The sequence below is a fragment of the Rhea pennata genome, chromosome 1 (genome assembly GCF_028389875.1).
Source record: "Rhea pennata isolate bPtePen1 chromosome 1, bPtePen1.pri, whole genome shotgun sequence".
NCBI lineage: Eukaryota > Metazoa > Chordata > Aves > Rheiformes > Rheidae > Rhea > Rhea pennata.
The window spans coordinates 51,679,866-51,697,069 of record NC_084663.1 but is presented as its reverse complement, the minus strand read 5'-3'; the positions used below and the strand labels follow the sequence as shown (position 1 = coordinate 51,697,069).

General features: G+C 41.7%; 1 protein-coding gene across 9 annotated transcripts in view; it reads left to right on the top strand.

Moving 5' to 3' along the window:
• The window catches only part of ANKS1B (ankyrin repeat and sterile alpha motif domain containing 1B), a 432,952-nt gene that overhangs the window by 379,806 nt on the left and 35,942 nt on the right, over positions 1-17,204 (top strand). For 2 of the 9 annotated variants that reach the window (XM_062585821.1, XM_062585788.1), the window contains exon 5: positions 15,479-15,550. The exons of 2 other annotated variants lie outside the window; for them this stretch is intronic. In XM_062585821.1, coding sequence (XP_062441805.1) covers positions 15,479-15,550 — 72 coding nt within the window. Of the gene's footprint in view, positions 1-2,175; positions 2,356-15,475; positions 15,551-17,204 lie in introns of those variants that run through there. 5 more of the 9 variants (XM_062585812.1, XM_062585804.1, XM_062585768.1 and 2 more) reach the window with 4 other exon arrangements.

Below are 17,204 nucleotides of genomic sequence, written 5' to 3'. Positions count from 1 at the left end.
AGAGGGAAAGAAAGAAAAAAAGAAAGAAAAATTTGATATAAGCTGGAATCGTTGTATCCATTGCACAATCACCTGTCACCTCAGTATGTAGATGGTTGTATTGGTACTAACAGCGGATGAATCACAACGAGTGTAAGAGAGAAGTCCTGTTGTGTACCTGGTTAGAAGGGCTGGCAGGAGTCATTAGAAAGGAAATCATTTGGCTCCCCTATACTCAGGCTGTTGTCAGTGTGGAGGTGTGTTAGGCGCATGGAAGAACTGGGGATGCATTTTAGAGATCATGTCTCACCAAACCTTCTGAATGTGTGCAGACTACAGCTTTTCAGAAGCTTTTAACTGGGCCAAATGTAGGTGGATTTTCATGAAGGAGTATTCCTAAGAGGAAAGCACTCCTTACTTTGCCATGGGGGATGTCAAGTACTTGTCTCAAATTATAGGAAAGCTTGAGAATTGAAAAACAGAAAATTCTCTGCGGTTTAAAATGCGATATATATGTATCTATCTCTGATTTTAGTCAACCAACATGGAAAATACCAATCCATTATTGTGACTGCAAAGCATAATGTCATGGGCGCATGAGTATTTTAACATCAGATATTACTATCACTCGAATACATACAGAGACTTGCAACTTTTCTTTCCATTTGGAAGAGATTACAGCTCTCTCAATTCTTCTGCTATTTCTTGTTTCTCGGTAGTATGGGGTAAAGCACCTTGATGCTTTTCAGAATTATGTTTGGTTCAATGAAATCATGCATGAAATTTTATCTTTAATTCTTTCTTTAAATAAAAAGGCGGGTCCCTCCATGCACCCCCAGAGCAGGTCTTTGCTTCCTCTCATTGTTGTAAATACCTTGAGGTCCTTTCCTATTACTCAGCATTAAAATACAGTATTATAGTAATAGCTTATTTAGACAAGCTCTGCACTGTGCAAACCCACTGTGTGGATATGTTCTCTGCTCCAAAGAATTTACAGTCAGAGAAATCTCTAATGCCAGCAAAGTTGAGCCCAGTAACCTGGGTTGGAGAGGAACGTATCTAGCCACCCAGTCACTATGATAATGTTTTACAGTCTACGCAGAGTGGTAGGTAGACGTGGAGACATCTGGGCAGTGCACAAGATACTATGGTTTTGCTCCTGCAGATTATAATCTCCAGGGTAGTGCTGAATACTTGGCCACTGATGTTTGTATTCTATGTTTGGGCACAGATGATGCATGAGAAGAGGTATCTCCAAACAAACAATGGTTGTCTATCGCTGATGGGATAGCAATGCTAGTAATATGTACGGTCAGGAGGATGTGTTTAGCTGCTTAGCTAGAGTTCATTCATGTATCAATTTGTTGTGGCATTTGCATGCTGATTGATCCAAGGTCGCAGGTCCACATTGATTATAGGTTAAATATTTTTACTTGGATCCTTTCAAGCATTCTAGGAACTATTTTTTGGTGTGACTCTGATATCCAGTAATTCAAGTTAAAAAGTATGTTCTGCCAGACCTATAAAAATTGCAAAGTGTCTGTATTTTGAAAATGTTCATGCATTTCTTCTTCCCAGCAAGAGATGTTGCTGGAGTTCAGATCACTTTCAAATCACTTTCAGTGCTCAAAGCTGCTGCTTAGAAGTGGTGAGAATGTACTGCATCTTATAAATAGCATAGTCCTAAATCATGACTTTATTTGGGCATTGACAAGAAGTAACTCACTGTTACATCTCTCCAGTAGTTCTAGAAAGAGGAATATGTTACACAGTGAAGTTTGGGGGAATGAATTTGCCACTGGTTCGTATAAATAGTAAATTATTTTTCTTTCTTTGTGGGCTCTGCACATTAAGTAGAACATTTCAGGGAAAGAGCTAGATTTCTGACTATTGTCTATCACCTCTCTGTTCACATGCACAAGAAAGAGAGAAGTGTCTCCTTGAACCTGCTTTCTCCCTGTTCACATACAAATGATGTAGAGGGGTTACAAGAAGAAAAAAGGAGTAACTGCTTGCTATTTGTAGTTGTGAAAAGCAACTTGCAGTCATATCTATAAAGTTCATTCACAGTAACCCCCACTTCAGGAACCATTGCTTAATTTTTTTAGTATGAATAATTCAAACGCACTTTCAGGTGTGTAGTTTGAAGTCAGCAATGTACTATACTTATGCTCTGCTTTTCTCTTTACTGTTCAGGAACCCAGTGGTAACCACACTCCTCCTCAGTTGTCTCCATCACTTAGCCAAAGCACCTTCACTACTGGTGGCTCCCTGGACGTTCCCCATATTATCATGCAGGGCGATGCAAGGAGAAGAAGAAATGAAAACTATTTTGATGACATTCCCCGGTCAAAGCTGGAGAGGCAGATGGCACAGGTAGGGTCAAAAGCTGTCATTAAAAGGCTACGCGTTGCTGCAATCAGTTACAGATTTAATTCTAACCATTTTTGTGGATCATATATTAAGCCTGAACTGTATACTACGAAGTTTTCTTCCGAGCGTGTTCCAGCTGTGTGTGTGCCAAATGGAGTAAGTTGGTGTGCAGAGATGCACATGAGGGGTAGCGTTTTGGGGGGGATTTGATGCCTCAAGGCTGAGATGAAGGTGCCCCCTGTGCACCAGAGCATTCAGGCTCCCATTGGTGCTACCTCTGCCTCTCGTGTCTGCAGGAAGGTGCAGATTCCCTGATTTCTGACCAACCGAGGTAAAAGCAAGCTAACGTAAGTTCACTGCCACAAAGTCGGGGGACTCGCGGGGGTGGTGTCTGCTACGTTTATTAATGGAGAGGGTCAGCATTCTGCTAAGCTTTGTCAACTGGGGATATATCTGAGTGTTTTTTTTTTTTAAAAAAAGGGCTTTAACTGTGGAACAACTCATTGGAAAGTCACAACAGTGCTAAATTCAACTAGACATTAAATCAAACTGTTCACAAAAGAAAGCCTTAAGTAGCCTCCATCTCTAAATTTCTTCACCCAACCATAATGTAGGTACTGACCATTTTAAATCAAGCATACGTTGACCAGAGTGAGGTTTTTTCACCCCTCTAAAGGTCAGCGAAGTTAAGCGTTGACAGCCCGCGAGCACAAATGCCTCGGGATGAACTCGGCTGTTTTTCGGTGGCAACACATGATGAAAGACAGCCAGGTCTCAAACCATGTGGTGCTTTGCGGCGCACGTCCGCAACACGGCTTTGATTTGCCATCCGAAACAGATGGGAAGCCGGTGCGGTTCGCGGAGCAGCTCCCTCCGCCGCGGAGCAGGTCGCTGCACCCTGCCCTGCGTGCGGCTTCCCAGCGGTTGTCAGGCAGAGCCCGAAATAGAGCCTGCCTCCCAAACGCAGCCTCGGTCGTGGAAGCAGCTGTGCAGATAACGGTATTATGGTTAGCGTAATCGGCAGAAGCCTGCAGTCCCCGAGCTAATTGCATGAGCAAAGAGAAGTAATTAAATAAACGAGCAAAACAAGGTGCTGCTGCTACCTGGGAGCGCGGGGATAAATTGCATCCCGTTTGCTCAAGGAACGTTTCTACAGCAGTGGAACCGGGTTTATTTGGGTGGGACTGTTTCCCTGTCCTTTTTAGATCTTCTAATTTTCTGCTGCATAATGTTATTGCACAGAGTTAAGGGAGAAAGTTGCCTGGTGAAGGAGCTTATTTTCAAAGCGAAGCTGGCTGGGCTTTTGTAGCAGGAACACGTGGAACTGAAGTCCGTCGAGGAAAAGCTCAGTTTGTGCTGTGAAAATGCTTCTTTGAAGGTCATGAAACTTCAGGGTCTGAGTATGAAATACCCAGTTATTCACAGCTGAGTAGACTGGTTTGTCCACTTAGTTTATTTTATCATTCATCCCTGTTCTCACTTCTTCTTTTAGTCCCTACTGATGTAAACGTACCAGCAATTCTTCCTTTCTCTTTTTTGCTCTTTTCTCTTCCTGTCTGAAGTCCTGATCTTCCCAAGAGGTATGACATGCTCCCACATATGGCACATGGAGATTTTCCTCAGGTTACTGAAATTGCTTTTCCAGAAAAACTGTGATATGTTGTATATCGAATGAACGAACCAAGCAGTTAATACTTCTACCACTTCCAGCCACTTTAAAACCCATTAAGCACTGTTGTGTCTGTCTTTCTTTCTTTCTTTCTTTTTTTGTGGGAGTTCATACCTACTGAAGAATTTTCTTCAATGCCTTCCTTCTAACCTTCTTCATGAAACAGAGCAGTCATCCTTCAGGACTCCAGAGGGGGAAATAGTTTCAGATGAAATCCATAAAACAGTGCTTTGTGTTAGTCCCCCAACTCTAGTCTGTTGGCAGTCTTTCTCAACTCTGCTCCCAAATTCTGCATCGTGATGTATGTAAAATTCCCTTTGACTTTAACGGGAAAGTCAATGACTCCCTCTGGTGATCAGTCTCATTAAATTGGACTCACCCCATTAAGAGGCTAATCAGGGATTTCTTCAACCATTCTGGCCCAAAAATAGATTTTAATTTTATTTTTCACAGTATGTGAAATTGTACTTTTGCTAAAATGAACCATATTTCCTTAAATCTTTCCACCAAAAGTCCCTTTGAAATTAAAGGTATAATAATTATTTCTGAAAAATAAAGATCAGTTTGATTCTAACTGTGAGCCTTCCACTCCCTGTCTTATCTAATAACTTCCTCACTGCAATTTGCAGGATCCTTTGGCTTAGGCCAGTTCAACCACTTCTCAGGCTCCTACTAGTCCTGCTTTCCATCTGGGATACTTCTCACAAACACTGTAATATACAGAGGTTTTTGCAGTTGCTTTGAGTATATTTTTGTTTAATTTCTTTTCTAGATTGTTTACATGCTGCTGTGTGAACCTTGATGTTTAACTATATTTACAGGCTTCCGTTGTAGAGAGATGTATGTGATGACAGAATCTTTCAGGCTGTGATCTTAAAAGACTTTTAGGTTCATTCTTCATAATGAGATTAATGGGTATTTTTGGGGCTTTGAAGAGAGAGACCAATGCAGAGATTATAGCTTATTCATTACATTGCTTTCCTGAACTTGATTTCATTTCAGAAATTTTTGGATAATGGTATTTTTAGCCTCAATTTCAAATTTAAAATCTGAAGAGGATATTTTGAGGAAACGATGAGATCTAATGTTTCCATCTTTAGTATGGCATATGTTTGCACTGAACTTTTACATGGAAATTTTCAAGCATGTTGATCTTTGCATCAGGTATCAACCAGCTTGTTAAAATGATGCCATATGAGCACATGAGTTTGAATCTGGTTTCCTGATGTCAGCTAAAATGGGTTTAAGAAATTCCCTATATCGTAATCAAATGTACTTGTAAGTAACAGAATGCTTTTCTTCCTTGAGGAGACACTGAGTTAAGTTTATTTGATGTGGGTAGTTTTATCCCTAGGCCAGCGTGTACCTTCATTCACAGCTCCGTAGCAGACTGTGTGGAAAACTAAGGTAAATAACAAAAAAAAAAAAAAAAAAAAAAGCAATACAGAAGACTGAGATATTTCTTTAAAAAAAAAAGAAAAAGAAAAAGAACTTTGACACACATCTTTGACTGTGGATGTTGAATTTTGAGCCTGCAAGTTATAGATTGATATGATCAAATGAATGTAGTCTAAAATAGCTGAGATTGCTCATAAGAGTGCCTAAATGTTTGAATTAGAATCGAAATCATACTGGCAAAGCCTAAGGACTTTGGAATTTATTTGGAACCAAAATCAATAGAGTTCTGCTGAAATCAGTGGCCTCTTAATTCACCTCTGAAACCACAGGAAAAATACAATATTTATGGGGAAGAGCTTTGGAGGTTAAAAGGGATCACATTTAAGTTCATTAAAATATGCTGATGAAAATGTCAGCTCTTTAGGAGGCATAATTCTCCAGGGAGCAAGAAAACTCTAGTTGCCAGGTACAGGCATATGCAAGCCTGTAAGTCCCTGAGGCTAACGCCTCTCCCTGCGGTGTTCGGAGGGCGGAGACCCCCGTGCCGTGAACAGACCCATCTCAGGTCGCACGGCGTCGTCCCCACTGCTGGGCGACGGGTGCACGTGCAGCGAGCTGAGGACTGTGCAGCTCATTGCGGGAGCAGAGCCAGGGCGATCTTGGAGGCGGGTCGGGTGCCTCCGCGATGCCAAGGGTGCACCGCAAGCAGGGAGAGTTTGGTAATTTTGGAGGTGGTGGACAAGCACCTCCTTGGGAGCTTGGGGGTCTCCAGCTCCCCGGCCCTTCCTGGGGACGGGAAATGAGCCAGATTCAGCTTTCTCGTAGGACAAACCTCAACTTTGTCCATACGGTGGGCAGGATGCAATGGGCAGAAGAGCAGCACTGAAGATTTTGGGAAGCCAGAAAAACAATTTGCAAAACCCTCACTGGAGAAATTCTTTCCCAGAGATGCTGAACCCAACTCAAACTTATTTTTGAAGGCCTTTCCAGATTCTTTCTCTGTGTTTTTGAAGGTTTTTTCTTTCTCTAAAGCAAGATAATTAAAATGTATGGTCACTGTATCAAATGGGTAGAGTTTTTGAAGTCAAGTTACCCCAATTATGAGGATATTGTTTTGTAACATTATTTTGTGTGATATAATAATTCACTGAAGGATGAGGATTGATATGTAGGAGCTAGTCATTTACATGGAGATATTATCAGTATCTGAGATTTGTCTACAATAAAGGAAAAGTGTAATAAAAGCAACTGGCAGAACTAGAATAGACAGATTTATATGAAACTTTTTAGATTTTTTTTTTCTTTCTGAAATAATGTCTTCAGCTCACTAATATCTTTCAAATACTTTACAGACATTAATACATTCACATTTCTAGGGGAGCTGCAGGGCTACAAAGTTTAAAATTACATTTTTCATTTTACTGCTAGGAAACTTGAGGTACAGGAATGTTGCAAGTTGGCTAAGATGACACTGGAAGTCTGTAGCAAGCCAAAAATAGAACTCATGCCTTATAGGACCTGTTCTTAAAGTTTTTAAGTTTCAACTATAGTATAGTATTTTTTTATCTGCTTGTTTTCTGTATATTTTTGTGCCTTCTTCTCTGCTTTTAAGAGATTTAAATATTGTGGTGAAAGAAGAAAAATACATCCAGGAAAAAATTAATGTGTAAGATGAGCTTATGTAAGGAGCAATGAAGAATATTTTATTTTATGAATGGTTGAAATTGCAGGTGAAATAACAGATTTCTTTAATACTACGGTGAATTTAAGAAACAATAAATATGAAAATAGGGTTATCTAGGTTATTTCATTCTGTTCTTGTTTCTAAGGCTTTCTCACTTCTATTTTTCAAGTATGCAAAAAATAGTGTACAATTTAACAATGAAAAGATAGCCATTTTTAAGAAAACTGTGTAAAATCCAAGGTATATATTTGAAGTTGCGTTTTATTTTTAAATATGGAAAGATGACTGAACTGTGAAGACCTTCAATTTAACATCAAAAGAAAAATGGTTAACTATTTTATTTATGGTTATCTATTTTTATTGCGTGGCATAGATGTTACTGACAGTAACATCAGTTGTCTTTTTAGTTCAGATAGATATTTACATCATATGTTGCTATCTTGAACCCTAAATTGGTTTCAACAAACCTACAACTGTAAAACTCTGAGTATTGTGTATTTGATGTACCAAAGTAAACTGAAAAAGAAATTATGAAAAATCTAAGTAATTTCTATCCAAATAAAATGATATTTTTTTTCAAAAATGTTACAGAAGCTAGCAGTTTAGAAGTAAAGCCGTGGGATGTGGATCATACCTACATGCTGCTTCAGCATATGGAATTAAGGAAGTCACTTCTATATTTGGTACTAATGATCCAAATTATTGCCATAAATACTACAAGATGGGGACAGATGTTCCTTCAAGATAGGGACAGATGTTCTTTATTAATTTACTGTTTTTCACATTCAGACTTGTGAGCCAGGAGCTCTACATTAGAAGGATTATCTGAAAAATAGAGAAGGTGAGATAGTTTCTACTGTGGAAGCTCTATTCTAATAGAAATCTGAGTATTTCAGAGTCAAAGCAGAATTTGGCGTCTAATGCCTACATTTTTGAGCTCCTGGAAGAGAACTTGTACTGAGGTTTGAGATGCTCTTCTGAAGGAGTCCACTTATTTTACTGGCCAAAATGTAGCTACCTGTACCTAATATCCAGGATCTAGGTCTTGTATTTAATCATTATTGGTGGGATTTGTCCAGAAGTTTGTATCCTGTATGCAAGAATAAGAGGCTGGAGAGCATTTGTAGCTCACACCTCCAGCAGAAGGGAAGGCATCAAGCAGAAAAAGCTTGGCTGCTCATCTTATGTCACTTGCCTACAGCCCCAGCTGTAAAACTGCACTGCAGGGGCTGGGATATTGCTTTGGGTCGTACCAGGCAGTAACAGCCTAAGAAGAACCCAAATCAGCCCTCACAGCCAGCAGCAACCAAGATTTGGGGTAAGTGGATAGAAAGGAACTGAAAACTAAGTGGTTTTCAAAGGAGATCTCCATCACAGCTGTCTAGTGAAGGAGGGCTGGTTAAGAGAAAAACATAGCTGTATTATTCGTCTTTTTTCATCAGAGAAAAATTTGCAACTTATGGCCCTCTATGCAACAGGCACCAGGTAAAGCACTGAACTGCGATGCAAGAGGGAAGACTGCACTCTCAGCTCTGCCACTGGCTCAGTGGGGCAGCTTTGATGACTTGATGCGACCCTAGGCAAGTTGTCTCCCTTCCCAGTGTCTGTGAACGGACAGTGGGGCTGTGGAATGCACCTTCTCGTAAAAGCTTATGGAGAGCTGTTTACAGGGTATGTTGACCTGTGGTAGGGTATCAGTGCTGGTGCTGATGATGCTCTGCCTTCTGACATGAGGAATGTCATTGCAGGATGGCTCGTGCTTTTCTGGAAATCCTCATGCAAAGAATTTTCAGAAAGAGCAGAAGAAATATAATAATGCAAAAGATAATATAATATTCTTGCTCTAATAAGAACTGATAATTCTAATTTCTGCTTCTGTAAAAAAAATACTTATTTGAAATTTCACTCTCCATCTCTGAAGACCTTGTTCTTGAGTGAGGATCTGCAGTTTCCTGTCTATAAGACAAGCTCTCCCCAGAGTTTTGGGAACATTCAGGAAAGCAACATCTAGTGAGACTACACAACTACTCTCCCACAGTCCTAATACATTTGGAGCAATGATTATAAAAGGGGCCAAACGGCCACATTCATCCATTTTCATTTGTTTCTTTTGGCAGTTGTACCTTCAAAGATTGTTCGCCATGCCAAGAATGATTTTCTGGGATTTGGTCCAAAGTTCTCCTAATATCTGGAGATAGACTAAATTATAGTTAGCTAGATATTGCTAGATAGTTTGCGTCAAATAGAATGGAGTCTGCTGCTGTTTCTTTCCCTCACTTCTGCACTTCGTTGGAGCTGAAGTGCCAGGAGACAGGAGCAATTTCCCAAGACTCAGCCCTGTGGTGAGACACAAACAGTGGAAGAGAAGGGGGAATAATCACATAGATTATGTTCAGTAACTCTTCTTCCCTGCATGCCCCAGATCTGTAGCAAAGAAGTGCAAGAGTGAGCGAGCCTTGTGGGAGATAGGTGCAGAAGGCAGCAGAAGAAAGGCCCCTACTTAAATGTGATCAGTAGTCATCAGTGCCTAGAAGTCAACAGCTCCCTGCTCTCAGGTGTGACCAGACCATCTGGAGCTGATGGTTTCCTAATCATGACCCTGCCTTGATTTTTTTCTAGACTTCTGTCTACTGTTGTCATTCTCTCCTCGATTCCCATCCTCCGTAAAGCAGCCTCCAGGCCTCCATCCTCCATATAGTGAAGTGGCTAAACCTGGACTATGACCTATGAGACATGAGGCCTAAACCTCATATGCCCTACTCTCTAGTGGCTGTATATGCCACAAAAGTTCCTTCCCATGTCTTACAACATGTTACTTTTAGTAAGTGCATCCTTTTTATTTAGGAAAAGGGGATTCTATAAAGGGCCACCAGGATGGTTGGGGCTGGAGCACTTGCCCTCTGAGAAGAGGCTGAGAGAACAGGGCTGACCAGGGAAGAAACAGCTTCAGGTACATAAATTGAAACAAGAGTGCCTCCAGCTGGATGCAAGGAGAAACTTTTTCCCCCAAGGACAGTCAAGCAGTGGAGCAGGTTGCCTAGAGCATCTGGGCAGTCTCCATCCTTGGAGGTTTTGAGACACAGCTGCATAAAGCCCTGAGCAACCTTGTCACAGCTGACCCTACTTTGAGCAGGAGGTTGGACTAAAGACCTCCTCAGTCTTCCAACCTGAATTATCCTGTGACTTATTTATTCGCAGGGCTTGGGGACTCCATACTTAATTTGTAGTATACTGAAACTTTCAGATCTTTTTGTGTCCTCTCCTCCACATTAAATTGCTGTGGTAGCTTATTTGCTATTTTATTTGTGTACTTAATCTTACTTTCCCGAGCAATACTCTTGCCTTACTGAATTTCATCTCACTAATTTTTGCAGTTCATCAGATCCATTTTCAATTCTTACTCAGTTCTGGAAAGCCTTTGAATTCTGGTTCATCCCCAGAGTGAGCTCTCATGCAAGCCACTGTATAGAACGGATCCTTGCAGATTCTCTTGGCATATTCCAGTCCAGTTGTGCTTAAATACTGATAATTATTCTTTAAATGTATATTTAAACTTCTTATGCAACCACTACATTTTGATTCAAGCTAGTTTGCATATGATAATGTCATGTGATGCCCCATTAGAAGTCTTGCAATCAGTGTCTGAGTCCTACTGTGCTGCTGCTTGTTGGAAGGCTGGCCTAGTCGATAAGCAGCAGCAAAGGAAGGAAATTTGATTTGAGATGATTCATACTGGACAGCCTTATTATAAACATCTTAAATTTTTCTTGGCCTATAGAAACTCTACAAGGTAACTCACTGCAGACAAGATCATTCTTTTTCCTCCTTGTGAGCCTCAATTTTGTATATGTATGTATAAGTACAGCTATATGAAAATATATAGAGAGAGGTACACACAGATATATACTCATATTCCTATATATTTACTTCATGAATCCAGGAGCAACATCAGAAGTTCTCATAGGCCACAAGGACGAGGGGGCAGTGAATCTGGATTTAAAAAAAAAAAAAAATAACTCCCTGGTCCCTGCAGTTAGGCTAGCTATAATCTTCAGAATCTTCCTTTTCTCCCATTTTAAATATTCTTTTGGCCCTTCTTTGGTACTTTCAGTTATTTTCCATAAGTTTTCAAAGATACCACCTGCTGGTTTAAATTATTTTTTGACATTTTGTTATGTGCCATAGGGTGCAATTCATTGGGCTCTGCTCAGTATATCTAGATTACATTACACCTGCTTGTTCTTTCTGCATCTTCTATTCGGATACTCTTTTCTGTTGCTTTCCTTCTTTCTTTTCCTTAAAAAGTGTACTGCCATGACCAATCTTACCGTTTATGATGACTTTCAGTACAGTTACTTTCTGTGTTCAGATTATCGATACATTCTTTCCTGTCTAAGGCTAAGTCTGCAGTAAGTTCTCCTCCGGTAATTTTGTTCACTTTGAAACATTAAGTTTCCAGCAGGCCATAGCCGTGAAGACCTGTATATGTCTTGTCCTGTGGCTTTTTCAGTAAATATGCGAGTGATTAAAAAGAGTTAAAGCAGATGGGAACGTGCAAAGACTTTGTAGTAGGACTGGCTACTGTCTTTGAAACAGATGTCTGAAATAATAATTAAGCTCTATTGTCTTCTATCACAAAGGAAGTTAGCAGGAACTATATGAAATATTATTTCTTATAAGCATGTGTTTTCATGAAATCAAGGAGGTCAAGTTAAATAAACAGGAGGAGAAAAAATTTCCATGGGCTGCACGTGCTAGGAGCTGTGCGGGCCACCCAGGTCCTCCCTTCCTAGGGCCCTCCTGTGCGTCAGACTTTTGTCCTGCGGGGAGCCTGCTGGGGAGTGCTTTATGCAGGGGGTATCAATAGCTATCGAATGTGAATATGATACCACAAAAACGTGCATATACAGGCTTGTTGAAGTGTTATTCACAGCATTTATCTTTTGGGGAAGAGAGAGATCAGTGCATGTTTAATACTAATCAGACAGCAGCTGATGCTATTTTTTTGGCCTGTCCTTTACCGTGTTCTATAGGAAAATCATCTTTGTTAAACTCTCTTTTTCCCAAAGCCTTTCGTGTCAGTGGTATTAAGTACCCAAGTGTATTTCTGTTTGTTACGGTGTAAGTGCATGCACAGATTTAATTCTTTTCCTTCTTTTTGAGGCCATATGTTTTGGGAACTGAAAACTAGGAGTGTTTGAAGTCTAATCCCAACTCTCCCTCCCACTGCCTATTTTCCGGCCTCAGATACTCACTTAACCTTTTTTCCATCTCTTGGTTCCTTCCTCTTTAGCTCAGGGGCTTGCAACTTTAAGCCCTTCTCAAGGGGGTTTCATAATTCATTAAAAAATTTCAGCACTTCGAAGACATAAAATATATGTACAGTCAATGCTAAATATTTTTATAGTGGTGCAACGAAAAGGTTGGTTCCTGAATTTAAATTTATTACCTTCTCTAAAAGTAATGCTGCCTCTGTACTGCATTTCAGTTTTGTAGTCATTCAGCCGTCAATGTGTGCCAAACTGGGTAATGAGTTGTGAACTGCTGTACCTCTGAATGGATATTCATACAATCGCATGAAATTCTCTCTTGGTCTCGCTGCTCCTCTTCACTAAATCAAATCACCTGTATTTTTAAAAGTAATTTAGCATAATCCCAGATCCAAACCGCTAATTCCGAGGATAGGTCTGAATTGTGGAAGCAGTTCACTTAAACAGTCCCTGAAGCAGAGACTTGGACCCAGACTTTGCCTCCCACAGATGAGTGCTCCAAACCTCTGCTTTTATGCACTCTTCATCCTCCAAAGAGGAGAAGAAGGGCTTTCTAAAAAGAAGATGGGCTTCACTTCATTTTTAAAAAGAATTGAGGGCAGCTGATATTATACTTCTTTAGCCTGTGAAAGAGGAAGGTGAAAGACATAGGTCTGAATTCCTTCAGTCAGAGATGAGCATCAAATTCGCTTGCAGTAAATGCACTAACGCACGAGCTTTTGTATGGGAGAAGATGAGGTGGAGACAGAGAGGCAGGGTAGATACTGTTAGCATGTGTAAGGAAGGATTGGGCCCCTTCCCTTTTTGTTAAAATGGAGCAACTTAAAGCTTACATACATGGTTATTGCAGTGCCGTGTTATCTGTTGCTGAGTTGGCACCAAATTGGTTTGATCGGTGCATGCCGTGTATTTATACGTTTACATACAGCAGCAAGGTGGGGCGGCGAGCCCAGCACCGCCATGCCGAGCCCAGCACCGCCGTGCCGGTGCAGCAGCCGTGCCGCTCTGAAGCTCAGGCAGCTTTCGGCCGCGCAGAAACCGCCCCGCTCCTCCCGCCCCGAGGCAGCAGGCAAGCGCCGCGGGGATGGTGTGACCGAGACACCGCTCCGCTGCCGAAAGGCAGGCCCTCAGGAGGGGCAGGATTCAAGGCTACGCCTTTGCCTCCTGCGTTTCGAGATGCTTAGAGCCAGCTGTGCAATGTGATGGCGTCAGGGCTACCCCATGGCCACGCTGTTCCGCTCCTGGGAGAAATAAAAACCCACGTTAGCAGGCGGTTTCATGCAGCCGTAGCTTACCCCGTGCAGGGCCACAGCAGGTGTGTCCCAATAGCTCTGCAGCGTGCCGGCTGGCTACCAGATGCCTGGGGCTGTGGCACCCGGCGTGGAAGCGGCTCCACTTTTGCATTTTGCTGGAAAAGCGGAGGCACAACCTGCAGCCACGTGTTTCAGGGGCAGGGCACACAAGTACAGGCGTGACAGCGCCGGGGAACGCCGGGGCAGCCAGAACTCTGCTTGCCGTGCTCGCGCCGCGAAGAAAGGCGGTCAGTGCCGAGAAGTGAGATGCCTTCGCGCAGGTGCCGCAGAAGCGGCTGGAGTGGGGTTTGCTGCTGGCCTTGCGCTGCGGCACGTTTATCCCGTGGGGGAGGACTGTTCTGCGGCAGGCTGCAGGGGTCGCGGTGGAGGATGGAAGAACGACGGCAGCGCTTTCGATAATTAGTGCTGTCAAAATGTGAGGCCACGCGCACCACCGTGGAGGTGCAAATGACGCAGCAAACAAAAATGGGGGAGAAGAAAGTAACCAGATACAGGGAAGTTTAAAAATTACTGAAGCTGGTGGGGAAGAGATGTGTGTGTGTGTGTGTGTGTGTGCACGTGCGTTTCAACTCGTAAGGGAAATAAGGGACAATTAACAGCATTAGCTGGCCCCCAGGTGGCTTGGCAGTGCTCGCTAGTCAATCCCGAGGATGCCAGCCTGCCCTGCCAGTAAGCAGGACCGGTACCTGGTCTGTCAGCAGCCAGGAAGCCAGGTTGCAGACCCCCAAAGGTAAGAGCAAGCCTCGTATTTCTAAAAAGAGTTGCACTTCTCTGGGTTATCTGTTTGGAACATCAATGTGGAATTGCTGCTGACGATAATAAGCACCGGCAATGAACACTCTCCTTTTGTTAAATTACTGATATATTAATTGCTAGCTGTTCTGGATGCTGCAATTGCATTTTTCATGTGTGTTTAGTGCCTTCTGTTGCTGCCTGCCTGAGACACTGTGGGCAGCTCTTACGTCTGATGCTTTGTTTTAGTTGCCTGGCTACTGTAAAATGTTATCTTAGCTTTTGCTGCGGTGTCACAGATGCTTTCTTGATGACTGTCCAAACAAGGAAATATGTAAAAGATGCTGGTGAATGCTGTGCCTGTCTCGTTCTGCTGCTTTTGCTAGAGATTACTTTGCTTTGCTGCTATAAACTATCTGCAAAATAATGTAGAAGGTAGACTGAAACCTTTCAGTTACAAAGTGGGGCCCTGGTCAATACCACAAGTAATATTATCTCTGTCTTAGTAGGCGAAGGAACTGGTGTTTGAAGGAGGTAGTGGGCGACTGCTTCGCTTAATTGCAATGCATTCTTTTCTGGTGGTTCTTACTGTGAAAATTGATTTTCCTGTTGACTGTCCTGCCAGACGTTTCCTCCCCTCTCCATGTGAACCAAACCACTGCCAGCAAAGTGAGACTCAAAACTCAAAACTTAATTTGGATGTTGACTCGAAACCTCTTCCCTGCCAAAAACTAAAAGTAACCCGTATTTCTTCTGCTCTCTACATGTTCTGTTTGTGCCTGCATAACTTTATCTCTTGACTTCACCAGCACTTCTGATTAAATTGTTTTCTTGTACTCACAGTATGAAACCTCTTCTAAAGTCTCTGGATAAGCTGTTTCCTTCCAGCCAGACCAACAATATTTTGTCAGCAAATAAATAAAAACTTATTCTTAACAGCTGCTTTACTTCTTTTTTTGTAATTTCAATGCATTCCTTTTCTTAATTATTCTTGCCTTTTGGCAGTCATGGTGCACTAATATTTGCAAGATGAGATATAGTTTTCTGTTTATATTAGCAGTCCTCTGTCTGTGAGATATGGACCAACCAGAATGCAGGATATCCTTTCTCATCGATTCATCAGGTTCATAATGTAAGATACAGTGATAAATGGCTATGTTGTCACTCTATGGATGTACAGTCTGTTGCCATGCTGTTATCTACGGGTGTCATGTTGTTGAAATTACAGAATAGTTTGTAATGTCCGCTCTCTTTTGGGATTATATGTACATACATCCATGTATCGTGGCATGTGATAAGCATATGCTGGCCATGTGCTGCACCCCCAGGAGGGGAGGGCATTTCTCCATGGACACCTTGCTTGATGGGAGCTTTGACTTCTGTTCCTGTCACGAATGTTTGCTCACTATTTCAAAGCAAGAAACTGTGTAAACAGCTCAGTTTGCACAGTTTCACCCCCACGATGTGTTGCACAGCCTCTTCTGTGTCAATCTTGTAGACCTTGTCCAGCTGAGGAACATGCCCTGTTTGCAAAAGCAGGAAGGCATTTGGGGGAAATCAGAGCTAACCCTGATGGTGCTCTGCAAACTCGTAACTTGTGTGACAAAGTTGTATGTGCTGTTCAAGTGATAGCAAAGCTGGTTACCCGTAGTGCATTGTGAGAACTCCGTCAGTAGTTACATTTCTCTAGGCATAGTACTTAAGAAGGCCTGTAAATACTTTTTAATTTCTGACATATAACTGCCTTCTTGGATTATTTCTTTTAGAGAAGCCATTTTGCCTAGCTTTAGAATCCGTTAAAATGTAACCTGCTTCCATTAGTTCGAAGAACAAAGATGTGAGGAACAGAGAAAATTTCTCTCATAAAAGTAGGAATTAAAAAAAGAAGCAAAGAATTAGGATTTGGCTGGTCCTTAAAGCACTGAAAAGTCTTACAGGGAAGAAAAATATGAATTTTTTCAGCCAAAAGCGTTGTTATCTATGTGTGCTCCAATTTATTGTTGTCATAGTGACTAATGCATGTTACCATAAGTAGGCATGAGGCTTTAACAGGTGCAAAGTTATAAGATGCAGTCCTTGTTAAAAACTGGATACGATCAAGCCACTCAAAACCAGGCTTTTTTTTTTTTTTTTTGTATTTCATGGACGGGTTTTTTTGGATGTCACGGAGGTTTTTTAACTTGACATTTTTATAAAAAGATAAGGAACGTGTTAGATTTTCTAAAAGTTGCGCTGAGATTGCTTCTTACATCTGACTATCTCTGTACCCAGGTGCCGTTAAAGTTAATCAAACGCAGTCTGCCGAGAGTGAGATGAGTTAAGCTGGTAACGATTCCAAAACTGTTCCAAAAATGACCTAATCCTCTGCTTCCGTAGCTCATTTAACATCAAATATCTGGCACCTTTCTAGAGCACTGCCCATTTTCAGGGTTAGGAAGCACTGCAAGAACATGAGATACTGATCTTTAAGGCTATGACTGTTATGGTCAAAAATTGTTGTCGTGAAAGGACTGAACCTTTTCCATTCTCACTCTTGGTTTGTAAGGTAAATTCCTTGCCTTCAAAATGTAGAGCAAAAAAAGGTGTTTTTTCTCAGGGTGCTTTAGGCAAGAAGGAGGAAAACCACTGGTTAAAAGTGGTAGGGAAGTTAGAATACTAGAACACAGGCGGCATAGCACAAACCGCGTGACAAATTGCACAGCTATCTGATGAGCTGTAAAGTTAGGTGAGGAATAAATTTCTCGCTTGCCTTTCCACTTCATCTGACAGATAAAAGCTCCATATGC